This window comes from Oratosquilla oratoria, chromosome 26 (genome assembly GCF_046742065.1).
Source record: "Oratosquilla oratoria isolate Oo_2021 chromosome 26, ASM4674206v1, whole genome shotgun sequence".
NCBI lineage: Eukaryota > Metazoa > Arthropoda > Malacostraca > Stomatopoda > Squillidae > Oratosquilla > Oratosquilla oratoria.
Genome location: NC_134802.1, coordinates 52,374,143 through 52,399,061, shown reverse-complemented (window position 1 = coordinate 52,399,061; position 24,919 = coordinate 52,374,143). Strand labels below are relative to the sequence as shown.

Genomic DNA, 24,919 nt, shown 5'->3' with positions numbered 1-24,919 from the left:
CAAAGAAACGATTGGATCATAATGTAGAGAAGGTCAAGAAGAGATATTGGGGGAGTGAGTGAGAGTACAAGGGAGTTCTCCTCCCCTCCTGAAGACGACTCTCCAGCCATAAAGACGCTGTAGGACTCTAGTCCGTAGGGGTTAATTAAATGTTGCAATGTATTGAGGTCATAAATTCTTGGCAGTCAATATCCTATACGGAAGGAAGGAGGGGGGGTAGAGGAGGAGGAGGAGTTGGAAGGGGGAAGAGGAGGGGGAGGGGAAGAGGAGGGAGAGTGGGGGAGTGGGGGAGGTAAGAGTGAAGGGAGGGGGTGAGTTACCCTCATGTGGGTTGGAAAGTGACAATTCCCAGGCAGCAAAGAGATGCCAAATGATTTTATGTATCTCTCTCTTTTTTTTTTTTTTCTTTTCTTTTTACGGCAGATGCGACACTCGTTCCCGAGACGGAGCTGAGCGACCTTAGGGCACTGGGCAAACGACCTTAGGGCGGCACACGTCAAGAGTTGGAGGGGAAGGAGAAGGAAGGAAAGGGGGAGAGGAGGGGTGAGGGGAAGGAGGAAGAAGGGGAGAGGAAGGAGGAAAGGAAGGGAAAGGGGGAAGTGGGAGGTGTATGGGGGGAGGGGGAGGTGAGGGTGAGAAAAGAAGAAAGTGGGGAGAGTGTAGGGGAGGGGAGGGAAGAAGGGGGAAGAGGGGAGGGGAAGGAAGAGGGGAAGGGAGGGGAGGGAAAAGAGGAGGGATGAGGGGAGGAGAGGAGAGGGGAGGAGAAGAGGGGAGGGAGGGAAAGGGGAGACGGAGGTAGAGGAGAGGGGGAAGGGGATTGGAGGGGAATGAAGAGGGGAGGGAGAGGGAGGGAAGAGGGGAGACGGAGGGAGGGAAGAGGGGAGACGGAGGGAGAGGAGATGGGGAGGGGAATGGAGAGGGAATGGGAAAGGAGGACTGGGAAGTGGGAGGGGAAGGGAGAGGGGAGGGGAAGGGAGAGGGGAGGGGAAGGGAGAGGGGAGGGGAAGGGAGAGGGGAGGGGAAGGAAGAGGGGAGAGGAAGGGAGGGGAAGGGAGAGGAAGGGAGGGGAAGGGAGAGGGGAGGGGATGGGAGAGAGGGTAGGGGGAGACGGAGCACTCGGGGTAGCAAGCTCGGACTGAGGTGAGGTGGAGAGGGGGGGAAGGGGGAGAGGGGGAAGGGGGAGTAGACGTGAGATAGACCTTGCCCCAGGCACCACCTCCACCTTCCTACCACTCCCTCCCACCCACCCCATCTCCTTCCCGACACCTCCCATCCTCCTCTCCCTGTCTCCCACTCCCTCCCACCCTCCTTCGCACACACTCCCACCCTCCTCCTCCTGTTCGCTTTCGATTCTTCCTTTCTTCCTTCTTTCTCCTCTTTGGAGATGTGGTTGCCCGCTGGCTGGCATGCTGGGCTCGCGTCTTGTTGGTCTCGGGTTCGATTCTTCATTGGTCTGAGTTTTCTCTTCTTCGAGGAAGGTAGATGCCGCCTTTGCATTTCTCCCAGAACCGACCATCGTGATCAATATTATACGGACATTAATAAACGACGGATATGTCATTGAGTCACTCATGATATAACAATAATAATAACATACATATACCAAAGGCTTTTTCCCCCTTACACGAGAGGTAGCCAAAAAAACAATGGCATAAAAAACACTCCCACCCTTTCCATAATAATAACATAATAGTAATAATAATAATAATAAAAACAATAATGGTCACTTTTTTTTACATTAAGCAGTCCAAAAGCCATTCCCTCATAAATGTGTAGTGCAGGGCGGTAAAAAATATAATAAACAAATAATCTAATTAATAAATAAATACAACAAAACAAAAGAAAATAAACAAATAAAAAAAATGAGGCTCATTCAATCCCCTCCTCCCATCTCGGCACCTCAAGGACGAAGTCCCGGTACCTTCCTCGGGTCAAAGCCAAGGCAGCGAGGCACAGCATCAGGGGCCCTAGAGCCTAGGCAGGTTAACCCCCACAGCTTCAATGCACGCTCATTAATTACCACCCTGGCGGCCCCTTAGCATCAAAACTAGTGTGACTTACTTTACATATTCTATTCTCGTTAACACCAGTTGATTTTATTCAACTGAAGAGTTGCTCGAGGGAAAGCTGAACATGTCCTTCTACTCACCAAGAGACTTCAATGCAGCACTGCGAAGACACGTCGAAGAACCCGTTGCCCCACTTCGGCCAGCACTTCGTCAGGAGAGAACCTTCCCCCCGAAATGTTCCTGCGAGGGGGAGGTGGGGGGGCGTGCGCTGTAGACCTCCTGAGGCAGAAGGGGGGAGGGGAGTGGGGGCACGAAGGGGGGAGGGGTCAAAGGTCGTCGCAGGACTGGGCCGAGGGGGAGGGCGTTCAACCAACGAAGTTTCGAAGTCAGAAGAACTTCGGGAGAACACCTTCGTCTTCGTTATTCTTTGTCTTTTTTGTGTGACGTCACAATTTTTTTTTCGAATCCTGCACACGTGTCTGATGATTATTGTAGTTCCGTTCGGTTTACTCTTCTCGTGTTTCAGCTTCAGGGAAAAGTTTCAGAAGTTTCATCAGTTCCATGCTGAAGCCAAAGGTCGCTGACTATAAGGAGCGAGCGAAACACGCTAAACAGTAAGCCACCACAACCTGTTCTGCGCATGAGCTAATCATTCACCTGCTCGGTCGACATGAACACTCTTTTTCTTCCTTTGCTACAATGATGAACTTTATATAATCTCTTCTGGCTAACGCCAAACAATTTCATTCAGATACAGGCAAGAGTTCATGCATGGGGAAGCTTCCACAGTAAGAAAAAAAAAAAAAAAAAAAAAAATAAATAAATAAATAAATAAATAAAAATGATAAATAAAAAAGTAAAATAGGAAAAAAATAGAAAAATAAAAATAAACAATAAATAAGTAAAAAATAAAATGAAATAATAATAAACAAATAAATAAAAATAAGTAAATTAACTTGAAGCATCCACGTTTCTAAGCTATGACGTTACAATGACGTCACCACTTTACACACAGTCACTACAAATCCACTTATACTTGATCGACTATATATATATGTATATATATATATATATATATATATATATATATATATACTGGTGTTAATAATTAATCAATTGACCTCACAATCATCCCATTCATCAGGTCACAAGTCTTCCTCATCCCTACCACAGCAGGTCACAAGTCTTCCTCATCCTTACCACAGCAGGTCACATGCACATGAGGTCACCTTCATTCCTGTCACATACTGGTCATCCCAATTCCTGACAGGTCACCCGCATAATAGACAGGTCACTGTATTCCCAACTAAACAGGTCACCTGCCTTCTTTTCAGGTCATCTCAACTAACAGGTCACTTGTACATCATACAGGTTACTTGTATTGTTAACGTAACAGATCACTTGCATACATGTCACATGACTGCCTACGTCCATGGCAGCAGGTCACCGACTTTTATCAGGTCAACAGTACGCTATAGATAGGTCACTGTATTCGAAACGAAACATGTCATTCATAGTCTATCTGCTATGACAAAACTACATTGAATATTCAATAATAGTCAACATCAAACTATTCCATTAGCCGCGGGATCGTTGCCGTAGCGACAGGGGTGGGGGGTAGCGTTCCCAGCTAATACAAACGTTTATATTCTCAACACGAGAGAGAGAGAGAGAGAGAGAGAGAGAGAGAGAGAGAGAGAGAGAGAGAGAGAAACGAGTACTCCAAGTATAATTGGTCGTTTATATTCCAAAGATCTTTTCAGTGTCGAAAACAAGCCGCCTATATTCCAACTACTTGCACTATGTTCTTAATCGTCAAATATATTCCAATTGCGGCGAAGGTCGAGGGGATGGCGGTTCGAATCCTGCCACCGGCGAAGTTGAACCAAGGGCATGTTTCATTCAATTCCACGCTACAAAGCCCTCCGTAAGGGGCACCATCACAGCCTTCCGATGGAAGGAGTTTGTGACGTTAAACCAAATCACCATTAACCATTTCTTCCTCAGTGATCTTAACGCCCCTACAGGTAGTAGTCGAAATATACGGATTCCCTGTACTTCTGATATTATTTATCCGATAGTAGGTTTAAAGTGTACACCCCTGAGTTAGTTCTGGGCTTCGTACACAGTATCCGGAACTCAGGCAGCGGGGAACCCTCACCGGACCTCTGCACATGCGCAAACGCGCGCGCAGGAACACTGCGGTTCGCCCGCTCACACACCCCGCGCAGACTGAACCCAACCCACCACTGTCCACCCGCCCGCCAGCCAGCGACTGCAGTCAACTCTACGGAGTTGCCATTTGCTAAGCGACGGAATTAGAAAAAAAAGGACAAATATAAATTAAAAGGACGTTTTCATAAATGACAACCCTAGGTTACCGACCTCAAAATATGGTTACACAAAAGTAAATTATGATACAAAAATAAGTTCACACAACACGTTTACGTTAATTTACCTGTTCAGGTTTTCATCAACAAAAGTTCAAATCCTTTTCGTGTTATCTGATTCAAATGATGTTGATATTGTCCTTTTTTTTTACTGAAAATTAAACAACGGGAGGGGGATTAGGGAGTTGGGGGTCTTGCTTCTTCTCTGACCTTCTCCCTCTCACTCCCTATGATGGGAGTCAGGACACCCCTCCTGAGAGGGAGTTGTGGTGTATTTAGGCTGTTTACCCAGCAGGCCCAAGTATATTTACTCATCTTTCCTTATGGTCTTCCATTAAAAAAAAAAAAAAAATCCTCTGCATCACGCGATTGAAGCGCGAGATTGCCCATGTGGATAGAAGCGCAGGTGAACTAAATTTCATAACAACAACAACAACAACAACAACAATCCCGTATATGTCTTTGGCAATGGTGGTCAAACTGGCTGAGGCAAAACCATTGTGGCAAGAGAGTGATAGTGACAATCCGCATCCATAGATAACCTACAGAAAGGGTTACAAACACCTGTTTTAAACTATAAGCTAGTAAGAAATGTCTTTAGAGGCTTAGAATAAGAAAGAAATGTCTTTAGAGGCTCAGAAAAAGAAATTAAATAAATGAATCCTAACTTTATAAGCCATACTTAATAAAAGAGAAACAAGATAAAAGATGTGTAAAGGCTTACATAAAGAGAAACAAGATAAAAGATGTGTAAAGGCTTACATCAACTAAAGACATGAAAGAATAATACAGACATATACCAATGGCTTTTCCCCCCCTTACAAAGGAGGTAGCCAAAGTCAAATGCATAATTCCACTCCCATCTATTTCATCCCCACATACTCCACTCCCATTCACCACCCCTTCCTCCCTCTTTTCTTAGCTCCTCATGGATGACGGGTCATCCCTGGATCTCGCCCACTGACCTGGATCAGAAGCAATGCAGCAAGACACAACGAGACTGCTTCACTTACACAGCAACCCTCTCTCTGTCTCCTTATGCAGCATATGGAGATGAAGAAGATTTAAATTCCCTCAAGCAGTGGATGGATGGAATGGGTGGGAGTGGGTACATAACTTTCACTTGGCTACCTCCCTGGTAAGGGGGAAAAAGCCCTTGGTATATACATTCTTAGACAAATATAAACATGTTCGGGAAGTAAAACACATGCCTCCATTAATAGCTAACTACCGGTAATAATAAAAGATAATAATAACTAATTACTATTATGAACATACAAAAAAGTTGGACAGCTACAATTTTATTTCACAACATGGTATGAACCCTTCCACGTTTCTTGAGCACATTGAGCAAGAGTCGTCAGCATGCAAGTGATCCGAACTGTCAAAAACTAATAACATTTCATCCTTCCATAAGCAAAAATTGACATGATAGTATGGGATGACAAACACCAAGAGGACATAGCAAAAATCTAAAGAAGTCATACTGGTTAAAAAATATTAGAAAGTATAGTTTTTTCTTTCTTTATAGCAACATGCAAAGGGCCACTCATGGGCAGATTTTGTGGACACAAAGCAGGGGATTTAAGGGTTAGGGAAAGGATTTGGACTGGGAATGGGATTAGGATAAGGGTTAAGGGTGGGATTAGAATAAGGTCAGGAGTGGGATTTGGATTGTGAAGAGGGAGGTAGTGATGGATGATCCTATTTCTAAAAATATCAAGAGTGGAACTACTACATGAAATGGTTCCACTTTTGGATGCTGCAGAGGAAGAACGAGCACTGAAATATGTTGGTGCTTGTTTGGTATGTATGGTATTATAGGTTGTATTTACCTAGTTGTTCATGTATTTGTTGGATGTAGGCTTCTTTGTTTATATCAACTAAACTGTTTGTGATTTTATATATCATTTGTCGTCCATGTATTCGTCTTCTTGTTTCATGTGGTTTGAGTTTAATGTCTTGTTTTAATCTATTGACTGATGAAGTATGTCTGTAATCACATCTGATACAGATGTATCAATTTGTGAACCAATTAGAATAAATGATTCAAGTGGGCAACATAAATTAATTTAAGGGAAAGTTTAATAACTGGAGATATAGAAACAGGACCTCATGAGTGTAGCTTGAACCCCATCGCAATTAGGTTACTATAACCTGAAAAGGTTACCTTCAAGTAACCATTTTATAGAGAAAATTATACCTCCATTCAGTTAGGGTAGATAAATCACAACAGGACAAATGGACAAATGCCCAGGATGTAACACTTCACCCCATACTATTCAACACGTCATGGAAGACTGCATTATACACAATCACGCACGCAAACAACATATCATACACTCCATAAAGGATTTGTGGGAAAACCCCATTTTGGCTGTGGCATTCCTTAGGGAGACGGGGCTGCTCGGACTGACAGTCTAAGGAACGACAACAACAATAGGTCGCTTCTACCACTCTTACATTGACAACTTACTCTCATCATCCTGATGGGTTAGATTTTTTCCCTCCAGGACTTGATATGGTACTTAACTAGATTAGAATATTCAACGGAAGTGCTGACTACTTGAGATGAATGTTCCTTACACTGGCAATATCATTCCTATTTTTTGTAATAATGGATCACTGAATCTTACCCTTCATATGACTTGTCATATAATTTTCAAATGTTTTCTTCAAAGCACAAATATTTTACATTTATTTCATTATGTATGCTGGAAGACCATTTTATATATAGTTTCATTAATGGATACAATATAAATGATCATCCTGATAATAATATAAATACAAGAACAAATGTGTTAATATGCATGTATACATACAACACCAACAAGCTTTGGAAATATATACCCCATCGATAAACAAACTCATTTTTATTCTGTAACAGATTATGAAAACAAGGCATCTTGAAAACAGTGTGATAGCCCAAGAAATTACACTTTGCAGCCAACGGAATGTTTCACATACTGGAAGCCCTTTAGACTTTACATTATACAGCCCAGGAGTGGCCTCTGTGGGTTCCCATTGTCCCACTGTGGCTGGCAGTCCTTACAACCTCTCTTTGATCTCTTTCTCTTTTTCTCTCTCAAAATAAATAAATAATTAATAAATACATAAAAAATGTGCACACACACATACAGGACTGTTATCTATATTGCATTAGAGTGATTCATTATGGTCTTGGATCACTTGTTGGACATGTGAACAACAGCTGTTTCCCTCCCGGAAGAGAGCACAGAACTCGTATATGACCGATCTATGGGTAATGCTGTGACCTTACATACACACACACACCCAACTCCCCACGAGCTGGAGTAATGACCTGCAGCACAGCGATACTGAAATTATTTCAGCCGTGGGCGGGATTAGAACCCAGACCGCCGTAGTGGCTGTTGGGAACTCTACCAACTGTGCCATCAAGCGTGTGGGACCATTTCTGTGTCAATGGCTTATAGTAGTTTCATGGAGGCAGTTACCAGTTGTCAACTTTTCTTGTGTGAAAAGGAGAAAATGGAGAAATTAATGGATATCTAAGACCCAGGACCAGAACCATATGTCAACCTCTTGGGGCTGCAACTTTAGATACAGGTGAGGGTGTTAATAGATTGTGAAGAGAGGCAGCAAGATGATTCTTTATGATGTCTTTCATAATTACCACATGTATGTACCTATCACTGGTCTCACATATGTGAAAGTACTCCTAAGACTAATGCAAATGAAAATATTTTCACATCTAATATACAGATATTTCTCTAACCTCTATTCCCTTTTATACTATTTCTGATCACGATTATAAAACAGTAAATACTTTTACAATCATACAATGCATAATAATTATGTTTTTAAAATTCAAATTGGTCATAAACAGCATGCAAAATATATAGCACTTAGTATGAATATGTATCAAGAACATGGGTGTGTTCATCATGAACTGGGAAGGGTGTTCAAAATAAAGTACTGAAGATGAACTGGAAATCATGAGTACCATTCCATTCCCACGATAAGTAAATCACTTGATAGAGTTCAAGTTTGCATTTGTAATTTGACAAAATTGACGGGGAGTTCTACTACCAAATAGCGGCCATGCATAACCTGTTCCCAAGAGGTAATTTGGCATAATTAGTCTTACCTGGTAGCATAGAGATGGTATCATTAACATCTACTATCTAGCCTGCTAATAGTGCACATTTTTTGTCCAAGCTATTGTGATGTTCTGAACGTTCGACGTTTCTATTTTGTAACAAGCTGCGTTACTTCTGTGCACTTTGTTTTGGTAAATTATCTAAATATACCTTTATGTTACTTTAAGATTATAGATAATGTATTCTGGCAATGTATTCAATAAAAATTAGTGTTGATATTATTATGATTATATTGCCCAGCACTTCACCACATACGGAAAACACTTGTTTGCGTTCCATTGACGTCACGGTCCACTGAAACAGAACATCTTTTAAAATGTTATGTATACAGTAAACCCAATGTTCACCCGTACGTTCATTTTATCCATCAGCACATTACTAGACTATTACTGCCAATGCTTTTCAGGGTATACGGACTTTGTTGGATGTGTCTACATTTTCCTTCTAGTAGGTGTGGATCTACCAGTCATGGCATAAGGTCAAATTACTTCGAGTGCCTCATTATAATAATAATGATAAAACTAATGATAAATCGACAAATAAATAAAAATAAATAGACAATTAAAAATGAACATAAATAATCAATCAAATCAGCCATCTTGAGTCCACTGCTGAACAAAGGCCTACTTCATAGCATTCCATGATTCACATGACCGCGCCATCCTCGGCCACGTCATTCCTCCAAACTTCTCAATCTCGTCTCTCCACCTTCTGTCTGGTCTCCCTCTTCCACGCTTCCTCTCTTGCGGCGTCCATTCAGTAACACACTTACTCCATCGCTCATCAGTCCTTCGCACTAACTTACCTGTCCGATTCCAGTTCCTCTATTTGACTACCTCCACAACATCTTCCATTCTAGTCTGTTCTCTCGCCCAACTTGCTCTCTTTCGGTCTCTCGGCGTTATTCCCATCACAGACCTCACCATTCTCCTTTGTGCAGTCCTTAGCTTTGTTTCAATCGCATTCTTCAGTTTCCAAGTCTGACACCCATACTGCCATAGATTATTGTTGGCAGACTGCATTGATTGTAAACTTTACGCTTCAAAAATAGAGGTAGAGAGCCTCTCAGGATTTTATTATACTTACCAAACACTTTCCAAACATTTGAAATGCGTCTTTTTATTTCATTATCATGATCTTTCGTCACTTTCACCATCTGGCCTAAATAATTATACTCTTCAACTTCTTCAAGACTCTCACCATCAATTACAATCTCTTTATTTTGAACTTTCGTGATGAACATTACTTTGGTTTTACTCTTATTAATTTAAAAACCTACTTTGAGGCTTTCCTTGTTCAGGTATCTTGCAAGTCTTATGCTCTTTCTGAAATAAGAATAATGTAATCCACAAATCTTAGGTGGTTCAAATATTCGCCATTAATCTTCAAACTTTTCTTTTCCCAACTCAACCTTCTGAAAATATTTTCCAAGCAAGCTGTAAATAATTTGGGTGAAATTGTATCGCCTTGCTGTACTGATAAAACTGTAATAGTTTTTAACATATAAGTACACTCATACCTCGATTTAACGGACCTCACTTTAACGGATTTCGGATGCAACGGACAAAATCTGTAGCTTCCGGATCGTCCGGAGCGACCGGACGCGGTCCGATGTTTCCGCAGTTGACCGCCAGATGACCTATGGTTGCTTTGTTTACAACTGTTCCGGAACACGTGGAGCTGTTTGGTCCGTGTTTTTCGACCTTTTTGTCCCTGTTTTGTGTGTTGTTTTGTGAAATAATTCAACAGTTTTTTTTAACCATGGCACCTGTACATCCTGTAGAAAAGAGGAAAAGAGTCAATTTAACAGTATCACAGAAGCTTGAGTTGATTAAAAAGTTGGAAAGTGGAGTGTCGGTGAAGCAGGTGTGTGATGAATATGGAGTAAAGAAACAAACTGTGTCTGATATTCGTAAACAAAAGGAACAACTTACCCAATATTCGCTGAAGTACTCGGTTGATGAAAATTTTGGACTTGGTACTCTTGGGGTGAAAATTTTGGGCCAGATCCCAGGTATTTACACTAACAGATTGGATAGTGTGCTTAAGTAAAAGTACCATACTGTATTCATTCCTCATTTTTTCGTAACGTAATCGTTGAAATACAGTAGTATCGGAAACTTCGGACAATCGGGTATATCGGACCGGTGTTCCCCCCTTTTAGTCCGTTAAATCGAGGCACGAGTGTACAGTAAACCCTTGTTACACCAAACATCATTATACTAAATTTCAGTTATATCGACCCTAGTGAGATGTACTGACCATTTCTCCGATATAATGAACAAAGTTGGTATATGCGGTGCAAGGTTTGGTATGGATAGTGGGTGCATGGAAAATCTAAATATGTACTTACCATAGGATGGGGTAATTGGGCCATCACTGGGGGTAAATGGGCCATATAAAAGTTATTCACTTTTTTGATTGAAATTGCTTTTAAAATATTTCACTTTTACCCTGAATAAATACCTACCTCCATTTTACCAGAATTTTATTTACCAGTTGTAACATAAATTTTAATACATGAATAACTTTTATATGGCCCATTTACCCCAGTGATGACCCAATTACCCCATCCTACGGTACGTACAATATGTATTTTTGGCTTGCCTTGTAGTAGACAAGGAACCGGAAGTTGAGAAAGCTGTACCTCTAAGAACAGAGGCAGTGGGAGTAATTGAATACTCCACTTGAAAAAAAGAACTCCCCATCAAACTTCAGGATAGCTCCTCTTCTGTTGAAATATCTCGGCAGTCCCATGTTCAGAGGATCACACCAGAGGGTATTCCTGCTCTGCCAGAGCAGAACCAGGATGTTACAAAAGATGATTGTTTTGCACTTCCATTTGATTCATCAAGGATAGCAGAAGTTGTTGTTGTCATTCCCTAGACTGTCTGTCCGAGCAGTCCCGTCTCCCCAAGGAATGCCACAGCCGAAACTGGGTTTTCCCACAAATCCTTTATAGAGTGTATGTTGTGTTGTTTGTGTGCATGATTGTGTATAATGCAGTCTTCCATTATGTGTTGTATGGTATGGAGTGAAGTGTTACATCCTGGGCAGCTGTTCACAATGCGGTCCTGGAGCTGCAGCGTCTAGGTTGTGGGACCACCCCCCAACCCCAAGAGTTGGGGGCCAAACAGCAGCAACCACCCCTGGCCATCAGCTCTACCCAGGATAGCAGAGGTTGAGGCCACAGGTTAGTATTGTTTGCACTTGGTAAAGCAATGACATGACACCTTTCTAGCTGAGGGTAATGTAACTTATTCTTCTGCCTGAGAGTTGGAGTGATGTAGGATATAAATTCCTGTTGATTGAGAATACTTAGTGTTGATCTAAAGTATCAAAGACTCTTGTAAACTGAGAATTAGAAAATATTCCTCCTGTATGAATAAAGCCATCAAGTGTTACCCTGAAAATCTCTAAATGAAGATCCTCAGTTGATCAAAGGGATGATTATGTGCACCACGGTTCATTAATTTTCAGAATTAAATTTTTTTCTTTCCTAATCAGGAGGAATTCATGCAGAATACTTCACAAGACCACAGGTGCAGAATTTGGTACAGAGTTGTGTTGCTGGTGGTTTGGAGGAGTTTCAGGATGAAATTCACAGCTGCTTCATGAATTTGCAGTACATAATTATGAAGCAGTCACAAAAACAACAGGTTAGATTTATTATTCTTTATACATAATTAAACACATTATCTATGTAGGAGGGAAGGTTGCCATGGAAGTGAAGTTGCCCATTTGACTTGGCTACCTCCCTTATAGGGGGGAAAAAGCTTTTGGTATATAAACAAACAGATAGCCATTCAGGAAGTTTCCCTCACTAGAATTTGTCAGCATCCAGGACAAATTTACAATTAACAATGTAATATATATAACAACAGTAGCAATGGTAATTAAATCTATACATTATTCCTAAATTAAACTTCACAGCCAGAGAAATCACACTGTAAAGATTATAATCTCAGTGCATAGAGGAAATGTGGTCCATTGTACACTGTCATGGGCCCCAATAGTTTCAATATATGATTTCCAAAATATCACAACTGTGTGGTTCACCATGGTCTTGGATCACATGTTGGACTTGTGATCAACAGCTATTTCCCTCCCAGAAGAGAGCTCAGAGCTCATATATGACTGATCTATGGGTAATGCTGTGACCTTACATGCACACACACCCCCAACTCCCCGCCCATGAGTTGGAGTAACAACCCGCAGTGCAGCAATACTGAAATTATTTCAACCCTGGGCAGGATTCAAACCTGGACCACCATAGTGGCAGCTGGGAACTCTACCACTGTGCCTCGAGTCGTGTAACGAGGCATTTGCATGACTCTTAGTTGTACAGGGTCTAACAGATAAATCCGTACAAACTTTGAAGAGGTTTTAAGCACTTAAAAAGTAACATATGGCAATTCTGATTGTTTCCAGATACTTCCATTTGTCTAATAATTTAGCCAGTTGTATACTAGCACCGGTGCAATAAACATTAAGCAATGGAACAAGCCAAACGTTCAGCCATATGCGAACTTTGTCGCGCGGGTCACACTCCTAGCGCCATAATAAGGATGCTAAAATACTCCAGACAAACTGTTGTTGTTGTTGTCGTTCCCTAGACTGTCTGTCCGAGCAGTCCCGTCTCCCCAAGGAAGGCCACAGCCGAGACTGGGTTTTCCCACAAATCCTTTATAGAGTGTATGTTGTGTTGTTTGCGTGCATGATTGTGTATAATGCAGTCTTCCATTATGTGTTGTATGGTATGGGGTGAAGTGTTACATCCTGGGCAGCTGTTCACAACACGGTCGTCCAGCCTCCTCTGGTAGCTTAGAAGTGCTGGGTGGTGACCGCATCGCAGTCTGGCCAAGTGGACTCTGTCCTTACGTGGGAGAGAGGATTCAGAAGGGTGGATATCAGGGGGTCTGGCATGCAGCAGTGTGTTGTCTTTCAGTGTGTTAATGGAGCGGTGAGTGATATGATTATGAATATGTTTCCGGAGGCTGGTATTTGGTGGTTGTGGAGGAAGAGAAGAGAGTATCTTTGTGTAATAAAGGTCTTTGGGTGTAGTTTTAATGTTTCTTGGTGTGTGTGGGTGTTCTGCTATGTAGTGTAACGGGTGTGATGTGTTTGTGGTGGCTGCAGCAAGTGTTTGTGTGCCTCTCATGTCGAGGTGTTCCTTGACTTTGAGGACTTTTGTTTCATGGTGTAAATGGTCTGTAGGTGATGTATTTGTGCAGCCTGTAATTGTTTTTAGGGCTTTGTTTTGTATGATTTGAAGTGGTGTGTCTCACTGAGATTAGGAGCCCATGCAGGACTCGCATAATTCAGATGTTTGTAAACGTTTTGATGAGACCGGCGAAGACCAACGAGCTGCTCACAAGCCCAGAAGGGGCAGAATTCTAACACCTCGCTTTTTAGCTGGTCTCAAGAGAAGTGTCAATGCAAATCCAGCCTTACCATTATCGACATTGGCAAAGAAGAGAGGTGTCAGCACAATGACAATTCACAGAGCATTAAAGAAATTGGGATTAACCTCATTCTCACAAGGAAAAAGACATCTTTTGACACGAAAAATGAAAGAAATCCGCTTGACCAGGTGCCAAAAGCTGTTGAACTGGATGAAGTCGAATGGCTCAGTCATCAAGTTTTTTTCCGACGAGAAGATTTTCACGGTTGATGCGACTTTCAATAAGCGGAATGATCGCTGGATAGCCTCCTCATCCTCAGAGGTTCAACACAAGACAACGACGAAGAAACCAGCAAGTGTCATGGTGCTCTGTGTGGTGTCAACTGAGGGGGACGTCTTCACTCACTTCTTCAACAACAAGGAGAAAGTCAATGCTGTTGTCTATTGCAAAGTTCTAGAAGAGAAAATAATACCCTGGATGAAAGATAAGGCTAGTGGCAACCAGTTTGTCTTCCAACAAAACTCGGCTCCAGCCCACACAGCAAAGAGGACCACCAACCTTCTCGAAGGGTCAAATGTGCAGTTCTGGAACAAAGAGTTGTGGCCCTCAAATTCGCCAGACCTAAACCCTTTAGATTATTATTTTTGGGCGCGAATTGAGGCCAAGGCATGTGACAAGCCACACAGAAGTATAACAACCCTGAAGACAGACATCAAGAAGGCTGTGGGTTCATTATCAAAGTCTGAGATCATCAACGCTGTATCCAAGTTTCGTAAACGCGTTGAAAGCGTCATAACAGCTGAAGGTGGTTACATTGAATGAAATCATTGTTCTTATTGCCTTTTCTAAATATATTGAAAATTTCATAACTCTCTGTTTATTATAACCCGAGATATTAATCTTAAAACATGTGATAAGAAGTTGTACGGATTTATCTGTTAGACCCTGTAATGTCATTTTGGTGTTCAACTGTGGTGCAAAAAGTTTTAAGTAAGGGGGAGGGGGAGGACCCTAAGAAAGTTACCCTTCAACAGGGGTGGGGGAACTAATGATGTGTGCCTAATGTGACATTATGATGACTTTCATCCAGCATGCAAAACCAGGACTTCCCTAAGAAAATAATGCTCTCCTCCTCCTTTCTCACTCTATCCAACCTTGTAACCCCTACCATACTTCTCAGACATTTCATCTCAAATACATTTAAACTCTCCCTCTCTTATGTTCCATGCCTCTGCCCCATACAGTGCTGTTGGCACGATCATACCGTCTCCTCTTAGCATCCATTCCTAAATGTCTATTTCTCGTTACACTTTTTAATCCGCTAAAACACTTACTTGCTTCTCTCAATCTACAATCTACCTCCACTCCTCCCTTTCCTGCCACATGTGACCCCAAGTACCTAAAGCTATCCACTTCCTCCAGCCTCTCTCCTTTAAGACTCACTTCCAAATTGCTGCCATCCTCTCCCCTTGTACATCTCATCACCTTACTTTTACCCATATTTACCTTAAACTTTTTCCTATCACACACCTTCCTAAACTCTGTCACTAACTTCTTTAATCCCCCCTCTGATCTTGCCACAAGTGCAGTATCATCAACAAACAACACCCTTCAAATCATACAAAACAAAGCCCTAAAAACAATTACAGGCTGCACAAATACATCACCTACAGACCATTTACACCATGAAACAAAAGTCCTCAAAGTCAAGGACCACCTCGACATGAGAGGCACACAAACACTTGCTGCAGCCACCACAAACACATCACACCCGCTACACTACATAGCAGAACACCCACACACACCAAGAAACATTAAAACTACACCCAAAGACCTTTATTACGCACAGATACTCTCTTCTCTTCCTCCACAACCACCAAATACCAGCCTCCGGAAACATATTCATAATCATATCACTCACCGCTCCATTAACACACTGAAAGACAACACACTGCTGCATGCCAGACCCCCTGATATCCACCCTTCTGAATCCTCTCTCCCACGAAAGGACAGAGTCCACTTGGCCAGACTGCGATGCGGTCACCACCCAGCACTTCTAAGCTACCAGAAGAGGCTAGACGACCGTGTTGTGAACAGCTGCCCAGGATGTAACACTTCACCCCATACCATACAACACATAATGGAAGACTGCATTATACACAATCATGCACGCAAACAACACAACATACACTCTATAAAAGATTTGTGGGAAAACCCAGTTTCGGCTGTGGCCTTCCTTGGGGAGACGGGACTGCTCGGACAGACAGTCTAGGGAACGACAACAACAACAACAACAAACAACAACTGGCTTACCTCCCACTTTTCTTATAGTATATAATATGCACCCAGTAATTTCCATTGGTCCATGAGAAACTTTTTGGCACACGCACTTAAAAAGATTGCCCATGCCTGCCTTAGAGTTACCTGAAAGATGTTACTGATACTTATCACCAGTGGAATTATTGGTCATCCACAGTGTAACAAAAGTTCTTATTTGTTATTATTGTTTTTTATTTATTTATTTTTCATTCATATATTTTTTGTCACATGGGAACTCAACCCATGAAATAAGGGAATACCTGCTCTGGTTCATTTTATGGAATTGTGCACAGAAAATTTAATCAATATCTAATTCACTCACTCCTGTTTACTCTTGTGGGATGTATAGTCATCACCATTGCTTTTTCGCTTACACAACATCCATAGTAGAGCAAAGAAGACCACATTGAGGAGGAGAAGGAAATCAAGGAGGAGATACTCAGTCCATGAAAGACTGTTAGCTGGACTTCTTAGGGCAGGAGCTCCTTTGTGGCGAATGACATATTCTGTCCACCAGATGGCACGATCCAGAGGTGTCTCCATTTTTTCATGCAAACACTCTGACACTTTTGTCACCATTTCTTCATATCTGTCAAGAAAGAAGAATAAAGGTAATTGTCTATCTATATACTGGCTTTTTTCCCCTTTACAAGGGAAGTAGCCAAGTCAAAAGGCAAGTACAGTAAACCCTTAATATAAAGGATCTCAATATACCGGATATTGGATATAACGGACATAAAATCTGACTGGACAAACCCTCGCTATAATGTTTTTTCATTCGTTATAGTGAGGGGTCCTCAGTTATAACGGATCTTCAGATATAATGACAGACCCCTGTCCTCATATTGTCCATTATATTGAGGGTTTACTGTAATTTCTAATTCTACTAATTTCTAATACCAGACAAACTTCAGGATATAACGGATCTGTCCAGTATTTCCATTGGATATAATGGATGCTTGGTTATAACGGATCTTCGGATATAACGACAGATCCCTGTCCCCATATCGTTCGTTATATTGAGGGTTTACTGCACCCACTCCCTTCCGTTCTACTCCCAGTCCCACATGAGTACAACACAAACAGTCCATGTGCCCAGTGACTTACTGGTTACTGTCCAGTTATGGGTCCCGAGTCAGTGAGATGCTAGGTAACAATTAATATAATCATTATTACCTTCATATGTAATAATAATTATGTTAATTGTTACCTATGAGTTTCACTAACTGGAGACTCATAACTGGACAGTAATCGGTAACAGTCTCTGGGCATCTGGACTATTTGTGTGTTGCTCGTGTGGGACCGTCTTTGTCACTTACTTGTGGTAGAAGGGCAATGGTTAGAAATGGATACTAAGACAGGGAACTACAGACTGAAGGAAGTTCATTAGAACCTCAGGTCTTGAATGTGTCATAAGTTGAACAAATCAGTTCTTGAAGATTTTATCTTATTTATTTATTACATTTAATTTTATTTTATTTATTCATTATTATAATTTTTTATTTCTTTATTTACTTTTTTTGGTCCAGTAGTAGATCAAATCATCAGTTCTCAACCAACCCAAATGGAACCAAGGGGCAAAATTCAAAGCATATCCGAAACATTTTTTGGTGCTCGACCAAATTTGTTTTGGAACAATTTTCTGGAACAGATTTTGGTAGAGAACAGAGCTTCTACTGTAGTGGGAAAATTTCTACCATGTGCATCCACTACCTTCCCCTTAGAAGGGTGTGACAGAATCCATGCACACTCACACCAAGAGAGATGATTACCCAACACTCCCCTAGCACCTCAGGTTAGGTGTAAATGTAATAGCAATTAAATTCTCACTCAAATTTGTAGCCTGATAACTTTATTTCTACAATTCCCCTTATAAATGGGACAAATGAGTCAAACCATACTTCAGTCATGACTGGAGAAGAAAGAACAGGAAGAAAAGAAGAAGAAAAAATAAAAGTGGTGGTGGGTTGGAATCATACCTTTTATTTTCTATTATTTCTTTGATCGAGTTCACAATGAGATCTACGGTGAGTTCTTCCCATTCAAGAGCAATGCCGTAGTCTTTGGCAGCAATCATGTTTCCATTCCGTGGCTCGTCTGTCCTCATGGGGAGAACGATGAGAGGTTTGGCATGGTAGAGTGACTCCTGGGTACTGAGAAGTCCACCATGGCTGATGAAAACCTTAACACTTGGATGGGCTGCAAACAGATATAATTATAACCTGGTGAGACATTGGGACAATTATGAGAAAGGTGGAAGGGGGAAACACGAGTCTTGATCCGATTACAGGTAAACGTCGACTTACGATGGCCGCGACTTACGATTGTTCGACTTTACGATGACGACGACGACGACGACGATATGATAATTTAACCCCTTCCATACGGTGCCGCACACGTAGGCGTCATGAGGAGCAAGTGGATTCGCGACGCTGCCATATCGGCGTCTTGATTATATTTATTGTGGTCGCCCCTGTGTTTTTACATTCTCTCAAATGTGCCCTAAATCCCATTCTCTGTGGTTTTCAAAATTCGCGGGTGAAAGAGAGAACGATCGATATAAGCGGTGACTATATTTTATGATGCGAGTATTATTACGTCACGTCGTACGGCTGGCATTGGCTGCTGCCCGCGAGATTTAAGTCCCGTACTGAAAATACATATTATAGTGTTTGAATATGGTAAAAAGGATAAAAATAATTAAATAAACTACTGTACATGTTTAATAGGCTATATTCAGTATCCCTGGTGGTTAATATACAGGTAGGCTAGGTACAGTGACCACGGAACAGAGTGGGGATCGACTTACGATGAGATCGTCTTACGATGGCTCTATCGAAACCTAATGCCATCGTAAGTCGACGTTTACCTGTACTGAGTATATTCCTGACCAGTTTCGCTGAAGAAGCTACTGAAAAGCGAAACTGGTCAGGAATAAACTCAATAATTGGATCAAGACCCGTGTTTCCCCCTTCCATCTTTCTCATAACAGTAACCTATCATACCTATCCCAGCCACCTCCCCTATACAGGATTACAAAGGCGGAGCATGCCGACAGGAGACCTTTTGGTCCATATCTAGGTCAGATGCGAAAAAAATCATAATAATAAATAAATAAATAAAAACTATAATACAGTAATGTAAATAACAAATGAAATACATAAATAAATGCATAGGCCTAGTTAGATAATAAACAAACAGGTAAACAGTAAATAATAATGAATTGACATATAACTAATACTAAATGAAAATCAAAACAGACAAATGATAACAAAACAAAAACAAATAATATGAAATGAATTATAATCATTACAGCATCTTGTTTAGGTGTTTATCTAAATGATTTTTAAAGCTTCGAACTGAACTACACTGCACTACCTGTACAGGAAGTTTATTCCATTCATTAACTATTTGGTTGGCGAAGTTGTTTCTACCTACTTCCAAATTGAATCAATTTCCGGACAGTTTGAGACCATTGTTTCTTGTCTGATTCTCATTCAATGTGAAAATTTTGTCACTTTTGATGTTGTCAATTCCCTTTAGAATTTTAAAGACCTTTATCAAGTCACCTCCAAGTCTACACTTTTTTAGGGAAAACAGATTCATATGTTTTAGTCAATACTGGAAATAAGTCTTCTCTACTTTATTGGAATGCCTGCCTTCGTGTTTTTTTAATTGTCTGGCAACACTGCCAGACCCTGCTGTGACGTGCCAGTACACTGGTATATATATTAGCTAGAATATTTCTCCCCATCTTATCCTTTTCTGCATGAAGGGACAGAAAAGCGGGGTCACCGATTTAATGAAGTGGCCTTGCTGTGGATATGCTGTGCCTTGTGACACTGCTTCTGACCCAGGGCAGTGGACAAGATGCAGGGATGACCCATCATCCAATAGGAGCCAAGATAAGAGGGAGGGAAGAGGGTAGAGGGGAGTGGGGTATGTAGGGGATGGAATGGGTGGGAGTGGTTTCTATACCTTTGTTTTTTGGCTACTTCCCTTATAAGGGGGAAAAAAGCCTTTGGTATATGTATGTATGCACAACCTTTATTCCCTTGACTTCTTGTAGGATAGCTTTACAGAGAGCAGGATACCTAGTCCCATCACTCTATCCCACTTTGGGCACATTTTACAACCCACATGGGAAACTGTGGCAGAATTCTTTTTCCCCCTATCACAGAGGATGGAAGCAAAGAGGAAAATATATATTCTAAGAAGTGGGACACAAGAATTTTAAGAGGGAACAGCATAACGGAGAGATAATCACAGTACAAAAGTAGCACCATTCCTCTAGGAGTAGATATTTTCTCTATATACATACATACATATACCAAAGGCTTTTTTCTCCCCTTACATGGGAGGTAGCCAAAAACAAAGGCATAAAAACCACTCCCACCTATTCCATCGCCTGCTTTCTCTAACATAGACATCCCCTATTTTCTCTAACATAGTCAAAATGACATGTGGCTAGTCCATAGGGATGTCCTAAACCAGTCCCTAAAGCATTGGCTATGTGCTACTGTGCAATTAATACCACACAATAACATGCAGTCAATTACCCCAAGGAGTTAAGATGAGAGGGTGGTGGATGGGAGTGGAATGGGTGGGAGTGGATGCGTACCTCTGATTTGGCAACCTCCCCTATTAGATATAGATAGAAAAACTTTATAGTGTCATTATGCTATAGGATTTAATAAATATAGTTATCATCACATTAACTGGAAAAGGGAACACCCACCCAAGATATCCTGCTGTGGGAGCCACTTCCGGAGCATAACGTTGTTGGAAATGCCCTCTAGCTCTTCGGGCTCGTACTTCCAGATGACCCGCTGGGGCAGTTTGGCAAAGGCAGCCACAAACAGGTCACGGTACTGCTGAGGCATAGCCTTACTCCTGCCGGCAGTTCCCAGACTGAAGTAGATCACACCTGCTGTTCCTGCTCCTTTCATCCACCTCAACAGCTCCTGCAGGAACGAGATGTATACATCAGGCACGGATCTAGGAATGTTATTTGGGGGGGGGGGAACCGATAACTGATACTTGAAACACGCCAATATTTTAACCCTAAGACAACGACGCCAAATGAAAAGTTGACGCCTTCAAATTCTACAAGCAGATGCAAACAGAAAAACCTACGCGGCTGCCTTCACAAATGAATCAAATGTTTGACGAAAACGACATACCCCATCACATACAAGTACTGACTGATTATGAATGTGTACCATACTAGGGTAAATGGGGGAGGGGGGGCACAACCACTTTGATACACAAATAGATTTTTGCTCAGATCAAGCAAAAGTTCTTCAGGGTATGTATGGGATTTACCCCCATACCAACAATCTGTAATTAACATCTTCAGTATGAGTTAAATTCTCATGCACAGTGTTATGGTGCCTGATGTATGATGATTTGATGGTGCATCACAATACGTGCACTGTAAAATATAAACTTACAGCTGTAATACTTGTTTTCTTTCACACTGAATGTTGATAACCACAGAAAATGCAATCAACCCTGTTCACAGAGTATGGTTGCCAGGTTAAAATTATACTAGATTTTCTGTCCCTCTGAATGTGGCTCTAGGGAAGAACAGAAAGCCTAATAGACTTTAATGTGAAGTTGCTAGTCATATTAGACCAATACAGTTGCCATTAGTCTTTACAATATTTATGAATAACTTGCTTTATGTCTAAAAGTGAAAGGTTGGTGCTAGAGTTATGATTGAGCTTAGTTGCTGCTTTGGCAGTAACATCAGCACGTTCATTACCAGCAATACCAATGTGACCAAGAACCTAGTAGAAAAACTTTGATATTTTTTTCTGCTTTGGAAGAGGACCAGCAAATAAAAAAAAAATTCAATAAAGTGATGAACATACTTCATTTTTAATAATGATAGCACACTGGTTTTGTCTGTAAGTTCAGGGCTGACCTTTCCATCATGGTAGGACCTGGCATGTACAGCTCAGCCCATCCTTGCAATATGCAAGCCCCTCACTATGTCAGAGTACTGGACCCTAAGGGGATCACTCAGCTACAACTATAAAATAAATATAATCAAGATGCCAACACCAGCATCCTCATATACTTACTCACACCTAATGATGCCGACATCAGCACCATGGCATGCTAAGGGTGATGTAATTCGCTCATGGCCTGAGAATGCCTTAAATCCTCTAATAGAACCAACAATCATGTGCACTCAATCCTCCATTGTATTGTTATGCCCAGACATAAATGCAGAAGCAAAAATACCCCATGACTTATACATAAGAATCAATCAAACTAGCTCACCACCATCATGTAGCACTAAAACAAATAGCACAGAACTGACCTGATGATAGACACTATGCCCCAGCTGTCAATGCCACACAAAGACATGGGACATGTATTTTTTTAATGCTGCCCAACATCTACACAGCGCAATTATCGACATGAAATTTCTTCTGAATTATAGGTCAATATAGTGTCCCTGTCAGTTGTGGGGTTCCTGCAAGAGAGAACCATGGCTAAAGATCAACTGACTGAGGTCCTGAACAAACAAGACAAGCCACAATCTGTCCCTCATTTGCATAAAGCTGTGACATCTGACTAGACACAATGTGCTGTGCCAATGAAATACATATATACATACATATACCAAAGGCTTTTTTCCCCCTTACAAGAGAGGTACCAAAAAGACAAAGGCATAGAAACCACTCCCACCCATTCCATCCCCTACATACTCCACTCCCCTCTACCCTACCTCTCATCTTGGCATCTTCTGGATGACAGGTCATCCCTGCATCTTGTCCACTGCCCTGGGTCAGAAGCAGTGTCACAAGACACTATAAGTAAAGGCCAATGAAACAAGTTAACATAATAATGACAGGTCCTTTGGCTAACTTACCTCCTTCAAGGGCTTGGGATTTCGGCACTGGATGCATCCAATCTCTATCTGGGAGGGCAGAAGGGGCACTGATGTGTCATAGCAGTGATCTGTGTTGAACATGGTCAAGCTCACATTTTTCTTCAGGTCCATCAGAGGTGGAATTCCAGGGAACAGTTGCCATATCTAATGACAAAAAAATCAGCAAGATGTAAGTATTCCTATGAACCAAATTACCAATTCCTGCAACCAGTAGATTAATGAATTTGTGGCAAATATAACACAGTTTCCAATGGATCAAAAATGATGAAAGGCAGGAGATTTTGACATTTGTTTTCTAGGACCACCTCAAGAAGGAACTCAATGTTGATCTCACCCAGGCAATTTTATTCAGTATGCGAAAACCTGTGGTGCAAGAGTTGTTAGAAGAATTGTAATTACTTGGTGCAACCCACCTCATCCTGTACTTTGTGGAAACTTCCCATTTGATCATAAATGTATGGATAGGCCAGGTGAGTCAGGAGGTTCTGTGCCCTCTGCAGGAAGGTCATGGGTTGCCTTGTGTACAGCAGGTTACCAAACACATATGACGGGTTCAAGACATTGCCCTGGGCAGCGCTAGTCTTTGGATCCAGTCCAGAAGGGCTGATCATCATGAAAGGCATCTCGTGGACAAATGGCAGGGTAAGCTAAAGAGTGAATAAAAACACTAATTAGATTACTCATGTCTGTCTCTATAAACAATGTGGAATATACAGTCTAAGAGTAAGAGACAGATCCTATGAACATTGCTCCTTTCTTGTATCAGGATTCCCACTCTTTGTCAGGTTATTTTTTTCATGACTTTTTAAGGACTTTTCATGACCCATTCTTGCACTTTTTCAGGACCTATGTACAGAAATTCCTGGATATTTTACATAGCCCAGCACTTGCAAAAATGACCAGAAAATGTCATTCAAGGGAAGTGAACCTGAAGAACAACATTTCTTGTCCACTGTTAGAACCACCACAGTTGATGAGGGAGTCATTTTTGCTAATTGATTAAAAAAAATATATATTAAATAATTTTATTTTGGTGGAAAAACTTAAAATTCCTGACTTTTTCATGACTTTTGACAATCTTTGAAGTGTTCAAGTTCTTTTCAGTACTGGATTTTTATACTACAAAAATCATGACTTTTTAAGTTTTAAGGACCTGTACGAACCCTGTGCATACTATATCTTCCCTGAGTGACTTGTGGTCCTGCCCAGAGGCCGTTACCCATAGCCTGAAGGCTACAGGTCTTCTGCAGGCAAGACCTGGGGCAACATATTGATTACACTCCAGTTCAGAATTTATATATTTTTTTCTTAATACAGTACTTTGTTGGATTTCTCCTCATATTTTCTATTTTTGCTTAAGGGGAAGAGGGAGGGAGGGTTGCCACGTAAATGAAGAGATTGGCCATGCTGTAGATGTGCTGTGTCTTGCTGTACTGCCTCTGACTCAGGCAATGGGCTGAGGATAGGAATGACCTTTCCTCTGCAATGAGCAAAGATGAAATGGGTGATGGGGGAGTAGGTGCATACCTTGGCTAGCTACTTCCTTCATAATGGGAAAAATATATTGGTATACAGAATATAGATTGTGTTGATAACCAGTACTTCAATCCTTGGAGCCAATAATTCTATCATATTTATGCAGTCATTACCATATAGTGGGTTTTATTAACAATTAATGTAAACTAAAGAATACTTCTATTGTTCCTGGTTCAGGTGTTTGCAATAATATACCACAACATAACCTATT

General features: G+C 41.3%; 1 protein-coding gene across 5 annotated transcripts in view; it reads right to left on the bottom strand.

Moving 5' to 3' along the window:
• Positions 1 to 14,085: 14,085 nt before the first annotated feature.
• The window catches only part of LOC143039580 (UDP-glycosyltransferase UGT5-like), a 21,826-nt gene continuing 10,992 nt past the window's right edge, over positions 14,086 to 24,919 (bottom strand). For 4 of the 5 annotated variants that reach the window (XR_012967652.1, XR_012967650.1, XR_012967653.1 and 1 more), the window contains exons 4-9: positions 23,586 to 23,819; positions 23,152 to 23,316; positions 21,004 to 21,229; positions 18,245 to 18,464; positions 16,252 to 16,854; positions 14,086 to 15,555 (exon numbers count right to left, since the gene is read on the bottom strand). Coding sequence is in view for 1 of the 5 variants with exons in the window: in XM_076209810.1 (XP_076065925.1) it covers positions 16,584 to 16,854; positions 18,245 to 18,464; positions 21,004 to 21,229; positions 23,152 to 23,316; positions 23,586 to 23,819 (1,116 nt within the window). In the remaining 4 variants the exon portion in view is untranslated. Of the gene's footprint in view, positions 15,556 to 15,904; positions 16,855 to 18,244; positions 18,465 to 21,003; positions 21,230 to 23,151; positions 23,317 to 23,585; positions 23,820 to 24,919 lie in introns of those variants that run through there. The other variant, XM_076209810.1, reaches the window with a different exon arrangement.